Source organism: Neomonachus schauinslandi, chromosome 7, assembly GCF_002201575.2.
Source record: "Neomonachus schauinslandi chromosome 7, ASM220157v2, whole genome shotgun sequence".
In the NCBI taxonomy this organism is placed as follows: domain Eukaryota; kingdom Metazoa; phylum Chordata; class Mammalia; order Carnivora; family Phocidae; genus Neomonachus; species Neomonachus schauinslandi.
The window spans coordinates 120,857,613-120,877,351 of record NC_058409.1 but is presented as its reverse complement, the minus strand read 5'-3'; the positions used below and the strand labels follow the sequence as shown (position 1 = coordinate 120,877,351).

General features: G+C 48.0%; 1 protein-coding gene across 1 annotated transcript; it reads left to right on the top strand.

The window, feature by feature from the left end:
- The first annotated feature begins 2,513 nt into the window (after positions 1-2,513).
- On the top strand, positions 2,514-19,454 carry EGFLAM (EGF like, fibronectin type III and laminin G domains). The gene is made up of 6 exons (XM_044916944.1): positions 2,514-2,570; positions 5,276-5,354; positions 8,820-8,963; positions 15,036-15,119; positions 18,048-18,151; positions 18,957-19,454. Exons 2-6 carry the CDS (start codon positions 5,308-5,310, stop codon positions 19,109-19,111), a joined length of 534 nt encoding a protein of 177 aa, XP_044772879.1. The 5' UTR covers positions 2,514-2,570; positions 5,276-5,307; the 3' UTR covers positions 19,112-19,454.
- The last annotated feature ends 285 nt before the right edge of the window (positions 19,455-19,739 follow it).

Genomic DNA, 19,739 nt, shown 5'->3' with positions numbered 1-19,739 from the left:
CACTAGGGCCCTCGTTGGGAGATTGGCACCTCTTCTCGCCTCTTGGTGGCACAGGAGGGTTGGAACCAGAAACTCTGGCCTATCCTGGAATGGTCTAGACACCCAGACCATCACAGTGGTTTAAGGACCTCCCCCTTTGTCCCTGCAAGGCTGAGCCCAGACAGAAGTGGGCATCGAGCTCCCACTGAGCTCCTCACTGCTCCCGGGGCACTGTGGGCTCCCTATTGCACTAGCAGCTACGGAAAACCGAACCTCTCCGCCCCAACCTGGGGAACCCACCAGGCCAGGAGAAGCCGGTTCTCCTACTTCTAACTGCAGATGCCTACGGAAATCATAAGGCCTGACTTCAGTGGTCCCCTGACCTCCCGTTTAGGGGCTCTCACTCTTAGGTGCCTTCTGCTACCTTAAATCTAGGCACCCTATGGAGCACCCCAATACTGAGACCCCCTTCTCATCTCCCCAGAGGGGTGTTACCAGGGCCTCCCTCCTCGGAAAAGGTACGCCCCATCCCTAGAGATTTCTTTTCTCTTTCGCTCTACTCTCATCCAAATTTACCCATCTTGCATCCGGTCCCTCAGAGTTCTTGTATCTAAGTAAGTTACTAGTAAGTTAAAGCAGAATTTCACGAAGCTCATGTACAAGAGTAGGTTCTAAGAAATATTAATGGCTGGTTTGAGCACACATGCAAAGACAGACAACATACGTTCACAGACACAAAATGGGTGTGGGGGTCTGTGGTCAGGTAAGCTTGGGTAATCCTGAGTAACCCCAGTTTAAACAGCTCTCTCTTCTGGGGGACTTCTTGGCGCCTTGGCTATGATCTGAGTGTCCCAAGACGAGGATAGAGGATGCAGCTGTCTCCCAGGGCTTCTCCCAGCCAATAGCACACAGGCCATTTGGGAAAGAACTCTGAGCCCTGGTCCTCCCTTCCCTTCCCTGCATTACTGACAAGTTTGGACTCGGAGCGTGCAGGACCCGTCAGGCCGCTAGATGGGGGTGTTTCTCTGTGGAGGAGAGCTGCTCCGTGCTCAAAACCGACAGCGAGCCGGCCTTGGGCACACAGTTCTCAGTCCTGCAGAATCCGGTCTTGCCTCATCATTGACACCTTGCACACCTTCCACAAACACAACATTTTGAACATTTTCTATAGTATTTAGTCAATTCACAGCACCTTGGGAGGTCTGATTTAGATGATGTTACTTTTTCTGGGGTCCTAGTGTGTGAAAAAACAGCTTCAGTAAACGTAGGCCATAATTTAAGAAAACTCAGTATATAAAAACACAAATGAATACAGCATATTCCTTATGCAGACTACAGGGACTGTTTCTTCCTTAGCATGTTGTATCATTCAACAATGGAACAATGTGGGTATGTTCAGCCTGGATGTTGATCTTGAGAGAGTTGAAGGCTGGTCCTGGAAAGGTATTTGGTGGTTGTTACTCTGGCTACCGAGGCAGCATCATGGAACCAAGAATTCTGGACCAAGTAGAACTGTCCAGCAAGGGAGGGTGCTACCCTGTGGATGAAGGAGCTGCTTGGGCCCGGTGGCCATCCATCAGGATGCTGCTGGGAAAGTCAGGTTACAGCCCCCCCGCCCAGGTCCTTCCTTCTCTGGGGTCCTGTGACTCTAAGAACGAGCCAGCGCGCCATCAGCTCCTTATAGTCTGTTGGGAATTTCAAGTCCCTCAGGTGGAAAATTTGCTTTCCCTGGCTTGGAGGCTGCTATTCATTGGGGTATTTTTTTGTGTCAGCAGATTGGCACAGTCTTTTAGGTATAAATGTGAAGACGTGACAAAAACACTTTTTGATTAGTGCCTTTGCCACAGAAGAAAAGATGATGTAGAAAAAATTGGGTTAGGATAAAATATCATCATGTTTACAATATTTAAATAAACTACAAAGGGCCGGAAAGGGCTAGATGGTCACTTCCAGCTCTAATGTTCTAGTACAGAATTCATATTTATCCATAGATACTGCCTGCAGTTTGTATATTTTCACCATTTTATATTCAGTCGGGTCCTTTCTGGAGCCTTCCCCCGCCCTTTGTTAATCACAGAGTGAGCAGGGCTCTGGAATCTTGCAGAGGGCCGGTGGGGTGGGAATTGGGGGGATATTTTTCCACTACAGAGAGAAAAGAGGCAGCTGGCTGGCTTATCATTCCTCTTTCACGCATAGCCTAGAGGCAAGAAAAGTAATAATCATTGACAAGGTAAGTAACTGTTCAGCAAAGAACTGTTTCTCCAGGTTTAGAATAAATGGGGATTGTTAGTTCAAGGTCAGGGGAGCCTCAGAAGTGTCAGACAACGGACACATCCCTTCTCTGTCCGCCCCCACCCCACCCCCACTATGCAGTGGAGACTTAGGGAGGGGAGTTGGTGCTAAGTGCGCTGAGAGAGATTCCAGCCATCCCTGTGGGATTCCTATTCCCATTCCCCTGAGAGGACCGGCTGGGCCCTCTCAGGGCTTTATGGGGGAAACAAGGCTGGTTTCCGGTGACCTGTGGAATTCCGACTTCCCCTCTTCTGTTCCATGCTGGCGGCTGGCAGAGTGCGAGAACCACTGCCTCAATAGTAAGTACAGGACGTTCCAGGTGACACTGCGAAAGCGCTCTGGGCTCCTGCCAGGGAGGGCACCCCGTGCAGGCCAAGCGCTTGCAGAGGGGAACGGGGTAAGTGGTGGGGGACTCGGCCACTCTACCGGGGAGGAGGCGGGAATCCTCCCTCTAGAGCCACCAGCCCTGAGATGGCGCTCGCCTCCCAGCTGGAGCTCGGGAAGCGCCTGAGCCCGGCTTGGCAGGCAGCTGGGCCCGGCTCACACAGACCCCGCAGAGGCTCTCTGTGTGCCTCGCTGACGTGTGACAAGCACATCCTACCATTTCAAGGAGTCCAGGGGAACAGGCCCACACCCATGGCCAGTAACAGCAGGGCCTGCGCCTCTCACCCTGGGGGTGAGCCAAACCCAGTGGGGGAGCCTTGGCTATGTTTAGCTCTGGGAACCGCCACTCTGACAGCTTGGATATCCTCTCCTTTTCCCTCCTGGGCACTCCTATCCTGAAGTTAGGGGCCTGCATCCCACCTACAAGCCCCCTTTTCCCTCTTCTTCTCTCCCCCTCTCATTTCGACTTCTACTCCTCTGGCTCCTTCCCTCCCTGCCTTGCTTCCCCACCCCCGCTCCTTCCCCCACCCGAAGGCTGCCCAGGCACCTGGCTCTCCCTTCCTTACTTGGCAGCTTCTTTTCTCCTTTCGCCTGTCTCTCCTTCCTCCCATTCATTCTTCTCCTCAGCTCCTGCTATTTTGCATCTCACTCTTTTTACCTCTCTCTACTTCCCTTCCTTTTCCTCCCCTCTTCCTCTTACCCTCTTTAACCAGAAGGGAGAGAGGCTGGTGGGGTGGCCAGAATTTGAAGCTACAGTCACGCTCCCCTACCTGATCTGCGGGGAGGGAACCTGCCAAGACCCCCAGCGGATGCCTGAAACCACAGACAGTACAGTCCTATATATTCCATGTTTCTTCCTGGACGTGCTTACCTACGATCAGTCTAAATTGGGCACAGTAAGAGATTAACAACAATAACTGATGATAAAATAGAACACTTGTAACAACATATGGAATCTAAGTTATGTCACTGGGGTCTCTCTCTCTCAAAGTATCTTATTGGACTGTCCTCACCCTTCTGGTGATGTTGTGAGATGGAATGCCTGTTCGGTGGGATGAAGTGTGGGCAGTGACGCAGGCATGGTGACTTTCTGTTGACTTTCTGACAATAGGAGGATCATCTGCCTCTGGACCACCGCTGACCACAAGTAACTGAAAGCGTGGCTAGCAAGCCCACGAATAGGTGGGGGCTGCTGCACTAGATAGAGCCTTTCTTGGTTCCAGTAGGCCCCCCTGGGCTGGCAGCCCCCTGATCAGAGCTGAGATGTGTCAGCACTAAAGCAATTTCTTCAGAGTTACCTCCGAAATTATTAAAGTTCCATTTCTCTTTCTTTGCTTTTATTTCCTTCCTTCTTCCCTCCCTCCCTCCCTCCTTCCTTTCCTCCTTACCTCCTTCCTTCCTTTTTTTAATTTTTTTTTTTTTTTTTGAAAACATTGTGGGAACCTGCTGTGGGTGACCTGCCAACAGAGGAAGTTATCCTTGGGACTCAATGTCACTGGGTTTGGGGGTTTGCTGTTACCTCTCTCTCTCCTTCCCTCTCTGTCTCTCTCTTTCTCTTTTCATAATTAGAAGTTAAGTTTAAACTCTCCTACTGTTCATAGTATCAAATAATTATACATTTTCTCCCCTGGGTGTAGAGTCAGCTCAGTGTCTTCTTTGCTTCAACCACATATTTTTGTGAAACTCTAACTGGTTTTATAAGCTGATTTATTCTCTCTCGTTTTGCACATTTCTTTGAAAATGAGATTCATTCTATCTTAATTTCCTTCAACGGTCACTTCTATGTCTTTCTAAAGAGGAGAAAGATGTTGCTGTGTGAAAAGGGTGATTCCTTAGGAAAACAAGGGGATGAGACATTAGGAAGAAGGAAATACACTTCTAAGATACTGGAAAGTCAAATGTGGGCTGAGGGCCAGAATTAAGGAGAGCCCTTCTGGTTTATGGTCTTATGCTCTCTTTGCTGTGTGATCTTGGGCAAATCCTTGATGATTCCTGTGCATTATCTTCCTCTTCTGTAAAATGGGAATAACCAGCCCTCCTCCGTACTCCCTGCTACTCCATGAGAATATGGTGAAGATCCTGTAAAACATGACGCTGGAAGGTGATTTGTAAAAAAAACGAGCCAAAGCCTTATCCCGCCTACTTCACCAATCTCTTGAGGTCATGGCTGAAGAAGTAGGAGTCCTGGGGCAGATTGGCTTCAGATCATGAAATCCTGGTGGGCTTTGTTTGGGGATTGTTTTCTCTGCCTCCCTTGGAGAATATCTAGGGTTATCCCCAGCTGTTCCCCACATGGCCCACGACCTGCTCTTTGGCTTCCAAGAATAATTGGGCACAGTTCAAGTTTCAACATACTGCAAAGACTTCTCAGTAGTGCTGAGGCCAATAACAGTGACAGCCAGCCCCAGGGAGGCGACCACAGGGAGACACCAACCCCAGGCCATGACAGGCAGCTCCAAACCTGGCCAAGTGTGTGTGCAGACAAGAGGAAGGGGCTGACAAGTTGTTAAATGTCCCATTTCCAGGAACTGGCTTCCTTTGTATTTTCCTGCCCTGGGGTTGAGGGCTGGGGTCAAGAGAGCCGAATACCACGTAACCTCCATTTTCTATTCTATCTCAGCCATCACAGAAGCCATCGAGATCCCGCAGTTTATGGGCCACAGTTATCTGATCTACGACAACCCAGATATCCTCAAGAGGTAATAAATTACAGTGGGCACCTTCCCCATCTCTGTGGGGGTCGATTCCTCAAAGTCTTTCCCAGGACTTTTCCTTATCTTACTTGCCAGAAGATAATTCTCAAAGAAGGCCATTGAGACATGGCCTTTTGGCGGGTGGGCGGGGGGTGGACATAGACATAGAAACTAGAACAAAACAAACAGACAAAAATATTCAACTTGAAAAGTGCTGCCTTTCAGACAACCCTGTTACAAACAACCCAAACCATTTCTGGTCAGAGGGCCTGGAGAGACGAGCATGCCCAGCCCTGGGATTTCCAATATCGGGGCTTTGAGAAGCAGTGAGAACTTGGCACACCCCAAGCCAGGGTTCTAAGTGTGATTGCCCAGGCCGGGCAGTTAGCTCCACACTGCCCTGTGGCCACAATGTGCAGCCCTGCCTGGAGCCTGCCTGGAGCCAGCAGCGGAAGTGCCCCCGTGGCCACCAGACAGTCTTGGAGTCCACGTGCTACCTTGTGTCTTCCTCAGCAAAGCTCCACGGTCCTCTTCAGGCTCTGGCCAGTTCGGTGAGGGGCTTCTCAGCTCTCCTCATGTGGATACAAGAGCCTGGTCCAAGGAGATACCCAAGTCCTAGCCATGGCTTTTCATGCCAGTGACAGAAGCTCCAGCCCTGCTCTGGAGTCCAAGCTCCTGGTTCGGAATTGTATGCTCACAAGGGAAAGACTGGTCCTAGGCAGAGTCCTCACCCTAGCCAAGCTCATATGGGGTGCTTTCAGTTTGCCCTTCTCTCTTTCTTTTTCCTCCTCTAGTTCTTTGTAGTTTACAGGGTGCCATCCCCCACCCTGCCACCAGCACCATCATTCTAGAATTTTCCTTCCTCTTCAGGTTGACTACATCTTAACAGACTAAGGCAAAGCTTTAAGCTAAAGGCACCCAGTTCTTAGGCTAGATGAGTTTGGGAGCTTTTCAAGGGACAAAAGTGGTTGAGAGAAATTCCGGGGCATTGGATGGACCTGGTAACTCTGAACGCACACCAGACAGGCATCACTTCATTTCTTTAATCTCATGTTGTATTTATCTAGGTTGTCTTGGCATGGGGCCCAGAGAGAGCTTCTTCCTTCTTTAGCCCTTTCTCCCCTAAGATGCAAGGGCATTCAGTCCCCAGAAAACAAGGCCTTGTGAAAGGGGCCCAAGTCTTCAGCCCCGTGGGGCTTAGTACAAGGCACCAGGTGGTTTGGGGGAGTAGAGGGGTTTGGTGAGAATAGGAGGTGCAGGGCCCCAAACCAAAACAATTGTGTACATGTGGGTACATGTGCGTACATATGCATGTGCGTGAAGCTGCAAGTAAAAGTCAGGATCAGGGTCTGTTTCCGTTGGATGCCTTTGGCTGCAAGTAACAGGAAACTCAGCTCAAATGTCTTCAACATGAAGGGCATTTATTAGATCATGTAACAAGCAGTGCAGACTTAGACTGGTTCCTGGATTGATTGATTCAGAGATTCAACTCTATCATCAAAGACCTAAGTCTCTTCCATCTTTCTGCCTTGTTATCCTCAGGATATTCTCCAGGGGCACTCCCTCCATGGCTATAAGACAGCTGTCCATAAGACACTCGTAAAGTGGCTATACATCAGGGCAATATCCAGTGGAAGTAAAAATTTTTTTCATGCAACACTTTTTTAAAAGAAAAGAATCTTTCCTAGAATCCTTCTGATAAATTTCCTTTATGTCATCGAACAATATGGTCACGTGTCCACCCCTAAACCAATCACTGCAAGAGAAATGGAACCATTATGACTGGCTTACACTAATCAATGTATCCAAAGCAAGTGAGGGAAGGAAGGAACCCGGAGTTAAAGATGGAAAAAAGCAGATCTCTAGGGAGTGGGCCAGGGCTGGATTCTCTGCACCGGGCCTGGTGGCAAAGTCACCATTATGGACCCTGCTTCTCCCTGCTTCACTCTGAGGCCCTGCATGGGGAAGGTAAACTTGATCTCTTCCTGTCTAGGTCAGGCTCTGGGAAGCCTAGACAAGATACCCCTCCACTGTTCGCTGTAGATAGTCCCCATGTTATGACGGTTTGACTTAATGATTTTTCAGCTTTACAATGGTGCCAAAGGAATGTGCATTCCATAGAAACCATACTTTGAATTTTGAACTGTGATCTTCTCCCAGGCTAGCGATGTGTGATAGGATCCTCTCTGATGGGGCTGGGCAGTGGCCGCTGCTCCCACGCAGCCACCCCATCACGAGCATGAACAACCGATGTGCTTACAACCGTTCTGTTCCCGTACAACTGTTCTGGTTTTCACTGTCCGTATGTTGTTCAGTAAGTTACCTGAGACAGTCAGCACTTTACTAGAAAATAGGCTTTGTTTTAGATGATTCTGCTCTAGTGTAGGCTAGTGGAAGTGTGCAGAGCACATTTAAGTTAGGCTGGGCTAAGCTGCGAAGTTCAGTAGCTGAGGTTTATTAAATGCATTTTTGACTTAGGATATTTTCAGTTTATGATGGGTTTATCCGAGTGTAAGCCCACGGTAAGTTGAGGAGGGTCTGTACTGAATACACTCCACAGCTCCTGAGCAAGTAGGCGAGACAGAGGGATGGTACAAGGGATAGGGAAATAGAAAAGGAGACTTTCCCAATAGTGCCATATTAGGAGCAATACTGAATTATGTTTACTCTTGTCTCACTTCTTATTTAAAGACCTCATGCTTGCCCTTCTCCTTATATCAGATGAAACCCTGGTCATCTTAGTGAGACTAGATTTCTGAACTAGTCTATTCCCAGGAATTGGCAAGAACCCGTAAGCCTGTGATCCTCTCCCCAGCCATGGCTGTAGGGGCAGGAACTGACCCGTCTGAGCACCCCTCCGTTCCTCTCAGCTTCCTGCTCCTCTCCACCCTGCCTCCACCCCAGCAGCCTCAAGACCATGATCCCATTGAGCCACCTTCCTTGTCTGACTGACACTCTGCCCCCTGTCCGGTCGCCCCTCCTCTGCCCTCAAGGACAGTCACTGCCAGAGCGAGATATCTGTAGCCGTGATCATAGCCCAGAGAGCTGCCAACTTGAACCTCTTGGCAATTATGAAGCTCACTTTCTGTTGGGGAATGGGGAACACTATTCCAAGCCCCCTGAGGGTGGGACAGGAAGGAGGGAAGACTGAGGTGTATATTGAGGGTACAGCCTCGATGCTGGCATTGGCCAGAGTCTGGCTAATCTGTGACTCATCAAGTGCCCTCTCGTGGAATTTCACCACATGTGGGGAGGGGAACACTGCTGCAAAATGAGCAATCCAGAATTTTAGGCCCATCGTGTAGCTTGTGGTGGTGATGCCATTTTTCATTTCCTGGTAGTACGTGTCAGAAATGCCAGACTGCCCTTACACCTGGCTCCTCGGGGCTGGCAGACAAAACTGGGACTATTCAGAATGGACGTTGGTGGACACTGGTTGATCTGTTGCAATTATTTGTGTATTTTCCCCAGGGTATCAGGATCAAGATCAAATGCATTCATGAGGTTTAAGACAACTGCCAAAGATGGTCTGTTGATGTGGAGGGGAGACAGCCCCATGAGACCCAACAGTGACTTCATTTCCTTGGGCCTTCGAGATGGAGCCCTGGTGTTCAGGTAACCGCTCTCCAGTTGTCTTCAGCATCACCTTGTGATTTTTCTCAGACAGTGCCAATCATGCCAAACAGAGTGATGCCAAAATGAGCCAGGACCCAGTCTGCTGGAATGGACTGTTGCCTGAAGGACCAGGCTTATTTGAGGCTCCTGGTGTTTCTTTCCAGCATCCCCTTCTAGAGCATCAGTTGGCAAATTTTAGCCTGAGGGCCAAATCCAGCCCATCACCCATTTTTGTAAATGAAGTTTTGTTGGAATTCTGCCATACTCATTCACTTATATATTATCTGATTACTTTCATGCTACGGTGTCACACTTGAGTAGTTTCAATAGGGACTCTATGGCAAAGCCTAAATTATTTATCATCTAGCCCTTTACAGAACATTTTTTGACCCCTGTTCTAGAATGTTGCTGCCGTATGCTCCCCACTTGCAAACTAGGATGTAGTAGAAAGAGGACTTTGATAGTGCTGAGCATGGATATGAGTACTCAGCTCCAACTAGCTCAGACAGATGAGACCAACTAAAGTCGAGAGACCTGCCTGTAAATTCTGACTCTGCTCCCTATTAGCTGTGTGGCCTTGGGAAGGAGATTGCCTGCCTTCCAGTCTCCCCCTGCAAAGCCAGATTCACGCGTCAGTAGATCAACCCAACATTTGGATTTTTGCAAATGCTTCTTGGGTGATACTGATAAGGCAGTCCTGGAAGTACTTACCTCTTTTGAGTCACTTGAGACTGTTCTCAGATTTGTCACATGTAGCTGTGAAGTAGCTAAAGGATGACCTAGACCACTCCTCCCCACCACAGTGGGTGGGAGCTGGGTTTGCCCAGGGCCGGCACTGGCTTGTGTGACATGCGGAAGCTTCAGTAGAGACTGTGGTGGTACGTCCTCATTTGAGGTTAGAAATACTTGTCCAGCGCGCCTGGGTGGCTCAGATGGTTAAGCGTCTGCCTTCGGCTCAGGTCATGATCCCAGGGTCCTGGGATCGAGTCCCGCATCGGGCTTCCCGCTCCTTGGGAGCCTGCTTCTCCCTCTGTTTCTCTCTGTCTCTCATGAATAAATAAATAAAATCTTTAAAAAAAAAAGAAATACTTGTCCAGACCCATGATTCTCAAAACATGGTCTCTGGACCAGTAGCATCAGTTGTCACGGGAAACTTGTTAGAAATGCAAATTCTCAGGCCCCACCCTTGGCCTCCTGAACCAGAATAACTCTAGGGGTGGGACCCAGCAGTCTGTTTTAGCTGTTTCTCCAGGTGATTCTGTGTCCGCTAAGGTTTGAAACCCCTGCCTGGTCTCTGGATGGTCTATCTGCTCTATGGGGGGAGGAATTTCTCTGGCTTTTCCTGCTTTAATTCCCCCTCTGGTGACTAGCACAAAGTCACTAAGTGATATGGACTCAGTTGGACTCAAAACAAAGATGATTGACCTGTGGAGAAGATGAAGATTTAATTCTGGGGCTTCTGTGGATCGTGCACAGGGATTACTGACAGCCCGAGTAGAATAATGTTAAGTCCTTTCAGTTTGAATAAAAGGCATTTTGAGAGGAAATGTCACTTGTCCAACATCACACTTGCTCCTAAACAGCAGAGCGTGCTGAGGGATGCCATCCTGTGATCGTCGGGGACTTGGGAGAGAGTGTGTGGTTGATGGCTCCAGGCCGGCCAGTGGGAGCACCGTCTCGGCTCCCTTTCCCCCCTTGGCCCTGAGGTCAAACACAGAGCTCTTCACACCCCAGTTTCAGGCTGGCTGCCGCGAAGCCATTTTCTTGTGGTTTTCCTGTGGTTAACCTCACCAAGGCCTCAAGTACTTGACTGTGCCCAGAAAAGGAACTGAAACAGTAGCTCAGCCGTGGGTGGGAGGCCCAGCTTCCCCCCTAAGCCGCTGGCCCCGGACAGGGGAAGTGTGCTCAGGGCTGCCCCGCAGCTCCCCACCGGCTCTGGCCAGCCCCCGTTTCCCTCACCCCTGGGACACCCTTCTGACGGCTCCCCTGCATCCCTGCATTTTTCTTCTTTTGCCAGTTCTCCCTCGGATTCTGAAAATGGGCCCGATGTGTTTCTTTTAGCCTGGAGTGGTGGCTGTGTTCTGCGTGAAGGATGCCCCGCTTGGCCCCCCACAGAGGTGGACGTCTGCTCCCACCCGTCCCTGGGCCTGGAGCTGCAACGTCGCTGCCTCGGCCTCCCTTCCTTCCTCTGGGCAGTCACTTCACACATCCATTCACCCAGCACAGATATAGGAAGCGCCGCGGGAGGCTGGGCATGGAAAGGAATTAGAGTGCAGGCCAGTGGTTTGAAAATGTCATTGTACAGAGTCAGCGGGGTGGGGGGAGCTGGTCTCAGAGGTGGATTCCTGGAACCACCACCCAGAGATTCTGACGGCCCAGGGCCTTGTGGGGGCCAGAATCCGATTGGAAACGATTAGGAACTGCGCCCTAAGAAGCAGGGTCTGAAATGGTCAATCTCCTGGGCTTCAGAGTCAGACATGTGGCCACGTGACCTTGGGCAAGTTACCCTGCCTCTGTAGAAGCGAGAAGCAAACAGTCGTGAGGACTGAAGACTGAATGCGTTAATTCATGTGAAGGCTTAGTGCAGGGTCTGGCCTATCTAGCTGTTGGTGGTACTGATTATTAAAATTGTTATCTTGGAGCAAATGTTTTCTGGGTTTCTATGTACAAGATTAAGTAGAAGAAAGGGAATCAAAGTGTTTGGCTAAGAGTATAGTTTTTGGTGGTTTTGTTTCATTATGTTTTATGATTGTGTATGGGGCATAAAGCCCAGTGAACAGGTTTGTGAAAACCACCTGACTGACAGGCTTTCCCACTCTTTCCATGTGACCTTGATAACATTTTCATGCAACAGAGAAAAGGAAGAGATCTGACATTAGTAAAACGCCCTGTGTGGCAGTTCAAAGGGGGTACAACTAAGTAGGGGGCAGTCACGGCATGGAAGCAGCCGCGTGGTTTCCAAAAGGCCTCACCTGCTGGCTCTTCCTGGTGGCCCACCTCGGTGCTCAGCCTCATAGCTTCCCGGGCACAGCAAATTGAGCAGGTAAATTTGGATCAGAATAACCAAGTCCCGCTAACCAGATTCACAAGGCCTTGATAGAGAAGCCAGACATGCATTCGTCTGTTCATTGATTCATTCATTCATATGTTTCTACTTTTTCTTTTTAAACTGAGGTATAACTTCCATGAAGTGCACAAATGTCAAGTGCTTGATGACTTTGAAAAATTTTTAAACACGTAGACACCTGTGTAACCACCACCCAGAACAAGATAGAGAACATTTCCCACATCCCAGAGAGCTCCCCCATGCCCTCTCCCAAAGCAGCTAACCACTATTCTTGGTCTTTTATTATTGTAAAAAACAACAACAACAGAGGGTGACAGGGTATCTGGGGAAGCAGGAGGTTAGTTGGAGGGTGGGATAGAGCGGGTGCATGCGTGGGAGAGTCAGGCCGTGGAGAGGCCAACCGAGCTGCCTCCCCAACCACCACCTCACAATGAGGCTGGAGTCCTGGCTGCTGGGTTCACTGTTGACTCCCTTGAGCACGTTCTGGCTCTTTGCATGAATAGGAGCGTTATCAGGTTGGAGAACAGGAGAAGAAAGCCCGTCTTTTGTCCAAACACAGCTGAAAGGTTTCCATTCACTGGATTACAATCACGTTCCAGTCTAGCGTCCCTGAGATTATCTCCAAGTCACCTTGATTCTGAGATCTGGGTGTTCCTGACCTTTTTCGTTACATATTTACAGCCTGTTGGTTCACTCTCACACATGACTACTCTCCCAGGAGAGGCTTGATGAGTTTAACTCTTGGTGGCAACTTTCTATTTACTCCTGGTTCCTCCAGATATATTGTCAACCTCGGATATGAGCTGCATTAAGGACTGCGTGTATTGGGGATGGTGGGGTTATTTGTTTGGATCTTATTATGTGCCATGCTCTTTTATGTAATATTCCCTACAGTCCTTTAGGGAAGGTATTAATTCCCCCATTTCACAGAGGAGGAAACAGTCTCAGAGAGATCGGGCAAATGGCCAAGGTCACAGAGCTAGTCATTGGCAAGCCTGGGAATCAAGGCAGGCTAGTCCAATCCAAGTGCCCACACCCTTTCTGTTACCCCTCACTGCCTTTCATTAAAGCCACACCTGGTGATTCGGCTCAGTTTCTGCCAATCAGCTCTCAGCCCTGCTTCATCATCATTCATTCCTTCAAAAAGTCATTTGGCCACTAAATAATGAAATCTGAAAATCCCACCTGCAGGCTGCTTCTTACAAGGAGACACTGGGGGTGGGAAAATGCATTAGGAAGCCGTAAACTTTTCAGGATCAGAGTGACAGCTATGTCTCCTAGCTCATCAGGTCACCCAAGTTGTGTGCTTGGTTCAGTGTCAGTGGGCTGGAGGACTCCTTGGAGCCTCCGTGATTACAGAAATGACCCATCGTGCGTTCCCTGGGGAAAGCCAAGTGCTTTCTCTTCTTGCTCTTTTCTCAGAGTGAGTGCATGCAAGAGCTCAGTTACTAATCCAGGTTTCCTTTCAACATTCCTATTTCTTGGCCAGTGAAGTCACAGAGAGACATGTCCTCTTATAAACTGAGGAGAGGTGCCCTGGTGGAACACATTTTCTTTAAAAAGCGTGATTACATTAGGCTTTATTACATTATCAAGGGGAGGTCTAGGCAGTTGGCCCAGTGCCCAGCCTGGAGTAGTCACTCACGAAATATTTGTTGAATTGAATTAAACTAGAATTATTAAATGAGCACTGGACTGAGAGGGATATTTCTTTCTGGTAAACAATATGTGCACGTCCTCTGAGACCTGTAGGGTATAAGGGTATCTGGAAACTGAAATAGAAAATACAAAGCTACTGAGTAGGCCTGATAGCAGAGTAAAATTGGGAGGGAGGAGCAGATCAGACACCAAGTTAAGTCCTATCCATAAGCTTTGGGATTTGGGGCAGATCCTCCTGATCTCTTTGGGGCTTAGCCCACTCTGCCGTGTTGTGTTCTGTTTTGTTTTGTTTTTCAGAAAGTGAAAACACATGTATGAGTTTCTGAGAGCTGCCATAACAAATTACCACAAATTGGGTGACTTAAAACAATATAAATGTATTCTCTCACAGTTCTGGAGGAGAGAAATCCGACACATGGGTGTTGGCAGGGTTGGTTCCTTCGGGGGGCTCTGAGGGAGAATGTTCTATCCCTTTCTCCCAGGTAGTGGTGGTTGCTGGCAATTCTTGGTGTTTCTTGGCTCATAAATGCACCATTCCAATCTCTGCCTGCATCTTTGTGTTGCATTCTTTCCTACCTGTTTCTGTCCCTGTGTCCAAAAATTTCCCCTTTTTTATGAGGACGTATTGGATTTAGGGCCGCCCTAACCGAGGATGACTTCATCTTAACTAATTACATCTGCCAAGACCCTCTTTCTAAATAAGGTCACATTCTGAGGTTTGGGGGAGACAGTATTTGACCTAGTAAACACATTACAAATGATGAAGCCCTTCTTGTTCCTGATACTATAGGACTGATGCTTCTGTACATGGGGCCAAAACCAACCAACAAACACCTTGAGGACGTTATGCTAAATGCAAGAAGCCATTCACAAAGAGACAAATACTGCATGGTTCTACTTGTATGAGGTTATCGAGAATAGTCAAAGTCACAGAGACAGAAAGCAGAACGGTGAGAGGCCAGGGAAAGGGTGGATGGTGAGTGGTAATTTCAGGGGTGCAGAGATTCAGTTTTGCAAGATAAAATGACTTTTGGACATGGCTTGCGCAGCAATGTGAATGCACTCAACACTACCCAACTAACCCTGGAAAACGGTTAAAGTGGTAAATTTTATGTCACGTATATTTTACTACGATTAGAATTTTAAGAAAAACTTTTTTTTTGGAGGGTGGGGGGATCATTTATGGCCTAGCCTGGAAACCTAATGCTTTTTATGACATCGTTGTATTTTGTATTAAGGAAGGTACATTCTGAGTTCCAAGGACTTTTTGCAATGGGAATCATTCGTGGCTGCCTGCCTATCTGTATTTCACTTGATTCTGTCCGCTTCTTCTCTTATGCCATTAGCTATAACCTGGGCAGTGGCGTGGCGTCCATCATGGTTAATGGCTCCTTCAGTGATGGTCGGTGGCACCGAGTCAAGGCTGTCCGGTGAGTCCCCACCACAGGGTGAGACAGAGCTGGAGCTCAGCAAGAGCCAGATGTGCTGTCCACGTGCCTGTGGCCCCAAAGTCCTGCTCCCCACCCTTGCCTGGCATCCTACTGCTTCTGACCCGGGTCATCCAGGGCGTTTTGTTACTAAGGTCCCCCTTGCTTTTCCCTAACACTGACAGGCCAGAGGGCCTGACCTCCCAAGTCTGCACTCAACAGAGACCACCCAGAGAAAGAACTTTTTGATGGCTAACCTGGAAGAGGGCCTTGCTATCTTGCGAGATCTAGATCTCTCTAGTGGGATAAGATTTCAGGGCCTGTGGACTTTGAGGAATGCTTCACATCTCACCCACTTTTTTTTTTTTTTTTTTTTTTGGACATTACATTACCTGAGCTTTAGAAGCTGTGTGCACCCTGCCCCAATTACATATCTCCCCCCTCACAGAGGTCACTACCCTGACTTCTGACTAACTCCGGGTGAATCATTCCTTTAAAATTAGTTTTACTTCCTCTGTCCATATTCTTAACAGTATATTCTGAGAAACCAAAGAGCAGGCCCAAACTTAGCTCTGTAAAAAAAATGTCAGTCTTGCCATGTTAGATGAGGGTTCTAGGAGTTGAGCTGAATAGAGTGTGTGGTTCAGGTTCCCTGAGCATTTACCATAGCCCTTTCTGGGGAGGTCCATGGGTGAGGCCAAGAGCGAGGCTGGGAACCATGGGGCTACCATGCTCAGTTTCCTCCTCAGCTCACATATAGGCTGTGGTGGGAGTAGCCTTGCTGGACTCCACTTTCCTGTCCATTACTTATTACCTTAGAAGTTGATACCATGTTTTTTCAAACCTAAGATGCCACTGATTATACGACATAGCCTCATTTCAGAGATAAAAAAAATGAAAAATTCTTAGATGAAATAAAGTGGGAGGAAAAATGGAATTTTTTAGAGTAATGGTGAGGGGGGTGGGAAAGGCTGGTCAGGCAAGATAAGCTGTTGGAGGCATTGCTCATCATAGCATTCAGGTATGGGATTCTAAAGAAGCATATCCAAAGTGGGGAGGCAGTGTATGGTCTTGAGGGTGAGGACAGAACAGGATTACCTCTAAAGCTCATTACTAGAAGAGTTTCTACCAAGACGTGAGGCCTGGCCAACCGGATTTATATTATTGTATCCCCCAAAAAAGAGTAGAGCCGGGAAACTCTGGAAGGTGAAGGAGGGGCTAAAAGGGGGATGATTGGTTTTAAAAGCTTTCCTTGAATTTACTTGAGGAGTTAGAACCCAAGCCCCTTTTCTGCCTCATCTAGCTGGCACACTGCTCTTTCCCTACCCATGGGTAAATAAGGAAAAGGCATTTCTCTGGAGAAAGTGAAATAAGGTTCTGAGCTGGTGGCAGTAGGCATAACTAAATACTGGACTACTGTGTACTGTATAAACTATATAAACTAAAGCTAGGGACTGTGGGCAAGCTCATATGTTGAATATTAAGAACCCCATAATTCTTCCCCCAGTGTGATTCCAGAATGCTGGGAGCCAGGCCTATCCCCCACAGTAAGGAAAGTAGAAAATTCAGGTGTCCCCCAAGAAAATGATTGAGCCAGATCCCAGCACTATGAAGCCCCAGGCAGCAGAACCGAATCTACACACAGAGCCTCCAATCTGCCTTTTAGTGCTTTTTTCTTTTTTAAAGATTTTATTTATTTATTTTAGAGTGAGAGAGTGCACAAGTGGAAGGAGGGGCAGAGAGAGAGAGAGAGAGAGTCTCAAGCAGACTTCCCGCTGAGTGCAGAGCCTGTAGTGGGGCTCAATCTCACGACCCTGAGATCATGATCTGATCTCATGATCTGAAATCAAGAGTTAGATGCTTAACCAACTGAGCCACCCAGGCAGCCCAGTGCTTTTTCTCTTCACTTAACTATGAAGTGGCCGTCAGGAATCACTAGGCATTTGAAAAAATCTCCGATGTAAAAGATGGATAGCAGAACAAATCAACATAACAAAGCAATTTGAAGGAAACAAAGACTTGAATGAAGAAATGATAAATGATAAAAAAAATGATAAAGCATATTACTATGTCAGAGAGATAAGAGAGACCAGTAATCCAAGAAACAAGAACAGTTTGCTGTAAAAAAAGATTAGAAGATCAATAAGGAACTCCTAAAAAAAAAAGTGCAGCCTGGGTTGGTACAGTCCTCCAAGATCTGTACAAACAGGTGGTTTTTTGAAGAAGGTCCCTGGGACCAGATAGTTTGGGGAACCAGCATAGAAAATGGCAAAGCCCTTGCCACAGATGAACACCTCCACTCCACTGTCCCCAGAGTCGCTTTTGGATGACTCTCTAGGCCCTTTAGAAACTTCTCGGCCATTCTTTGTCCTCCCCCAAAGTAATCCTCTACCTGCTATCATTGGCTTTCCATTTTGCTTAGAATACTGTTTGAACTCATCACGTGTCCCCATGTCCCCACCACACTTCCCCTTATGGTTCTGTTCTTCTCTGGCTCCCTTCAGGAGAAATGCTTGTGGCCACTCTCCTCCCACTTCCAGAATTCTGTATGCCCAGCCTGTACCAACCCCCTGTCTTTTCTCTCTTTAGCATTGCCACTTCCTGTTTGCGTTACCCTCCTCCTTCCCCTGACCTACCCAGCCTTCGAAGCTCATCTCAGACAGAGTGTCCCTTGAAGCTTTCCCTGACCCTCTCTCCTCCTGTGTTCTGCACCATCCTGGCATTCTTCTGCTGAGGAGTGGTGACACGGTGTTGTCATGTACAATTTGAATTTTTTTGTTTGTAAATTCCTGAGGGCCAGGAATTTTTTCTTTTTCATTTTTGCGCCTCCATCATTTAGCATAATGCCTGGCACAGAGTAAGTACTTGAATAGAGTTTTATTAAAATGAATGCATAATTGAACTAAGCTCCGAAAATGGTGGTCTCTGCAGGGATGGCCAATCCGGAAAGATAACTGTGGATGACTATGGGGCCAGAACAGGCAAATCACCTGGCATGATGAGGCAGCTCAACATCAATGGAGCTCTGTATGTGGGTAAGTGGCCTTTGACCAAATCTAAATTACGCTGGCGTCTTCTTGTTAGGCCTCCAGTTGTCATGGTGGGGTTCCCCCAAAGAGGTGCACTTCACCAGATCAAATACTTAGAAATTGGGAAGCTTGCCATATATTCTGTTGTTCCATTTTCTGAACTTCTGACTCATGGCTGAAGGGGCAGGAAGCACTTAGATGCTTTTGTGCTTTGGACCGATCCACCAGGAAAACCATGCTTTTCTTGTTTATAGAACAAAAACCTGCCTAATATAGCTCCGACAGTTCCCTCTGAGGAAGGAGGATCTTTCTTGTCCCCTCTCAAAATTAGAATGAGTAGTATTTCTGTAAATAGTTTAGAAACCACTAGTGCAGACACATAAACACGAAAATAGATCTCTATCCAAATGATATTTCCTAAAAGTGAACTTAATTGAAAGCTTTCAATATCAGTGTATTTCTTTCGGGTTAAGATGACATCACCTTTAACTATCTGCTGCCTTCCACTGACATTATACAACATTTCAAAATTTACCAGGCACTGTTTGGTTTTAAGTGGTCAGTTGGGTCAGCAGTCACACGTGAGGTGGGTATTTATAGCCCCTGGTTGTGTGTCAGGTCGATACAAGTCCGTCTGTCCCTTCAAGGGTTATTATTAATTAGACAGATGCTCTGCACTGAGCAGTTGGAGGGGCTCACAGCCCTCACCCATCCTGTCAGTTGAGGGACACCTTGGTCAGCGAAGACTCAAGTGTCCTAACGAGACCTGCTCCCCTCTGGCTCACCCCGTCTCCCTCTTGCTTCCTGGCAGGTGGAATGAAGGAAATCGCTCTGCACACTAACAGGCAATACATGCGAGGCCTCGTGGGCTGTATTTCTCATTTCACCCTGTCCACCGATTACCACATTTCCCTCGTCGAAGACGCTGTGGATGGGAAAAACATCAACACCTGTGGAGCCAAGTAAGCCCAGCTGGGCTTGCCCAAGGGACACAGCCTTCTCTGCTGAGAATCCCCGGGGCCCCGCGACCCTGCCTGATGCCACGCACGGAGGCACGGCGGCCAGGTGCGTTTCTTCCCATCAAGGAGAAAGTACCCCCTGATGAGAAACTAGAACCAAGACAGGAGTCCCTGTGTGGCCCTTCCTGCTGACACTCTGTGGGCCAAACCCAATGGAATACTCTGTGTAGGAAGCGTCGAACTTTGTCCATTGAATGTGCAGGGGCTGCCAGAGATCACACTTCAATGCAAATTCCAGAGCCTATCTGCTGTAGCTCAGTGACTGTGTTGTGATTCATAGTGAATAAAAACAGAAAGAAAAAAAAAAATAGAGACCCAAAGGGCAGTATTAAAATACTTCCCTCCTTCCCTGACTCATGACACTTTTACTGACAGCAGAATGACTATTTGACCTTGAACCTTGAATTTCTCACCTTGGCCCATGCATTATTTAGGATTAATTCCTTGCACTCCTCAGTGGCTGTTCAGTATGCTCTGACTATTCCATGAAAATCAGGAGGAGGGGAGACTAAGCATGGAGTCACAGTTAGAATGCTGCCCCCACCAAAGTTTACCTTTAATGAAAACTCCCTACT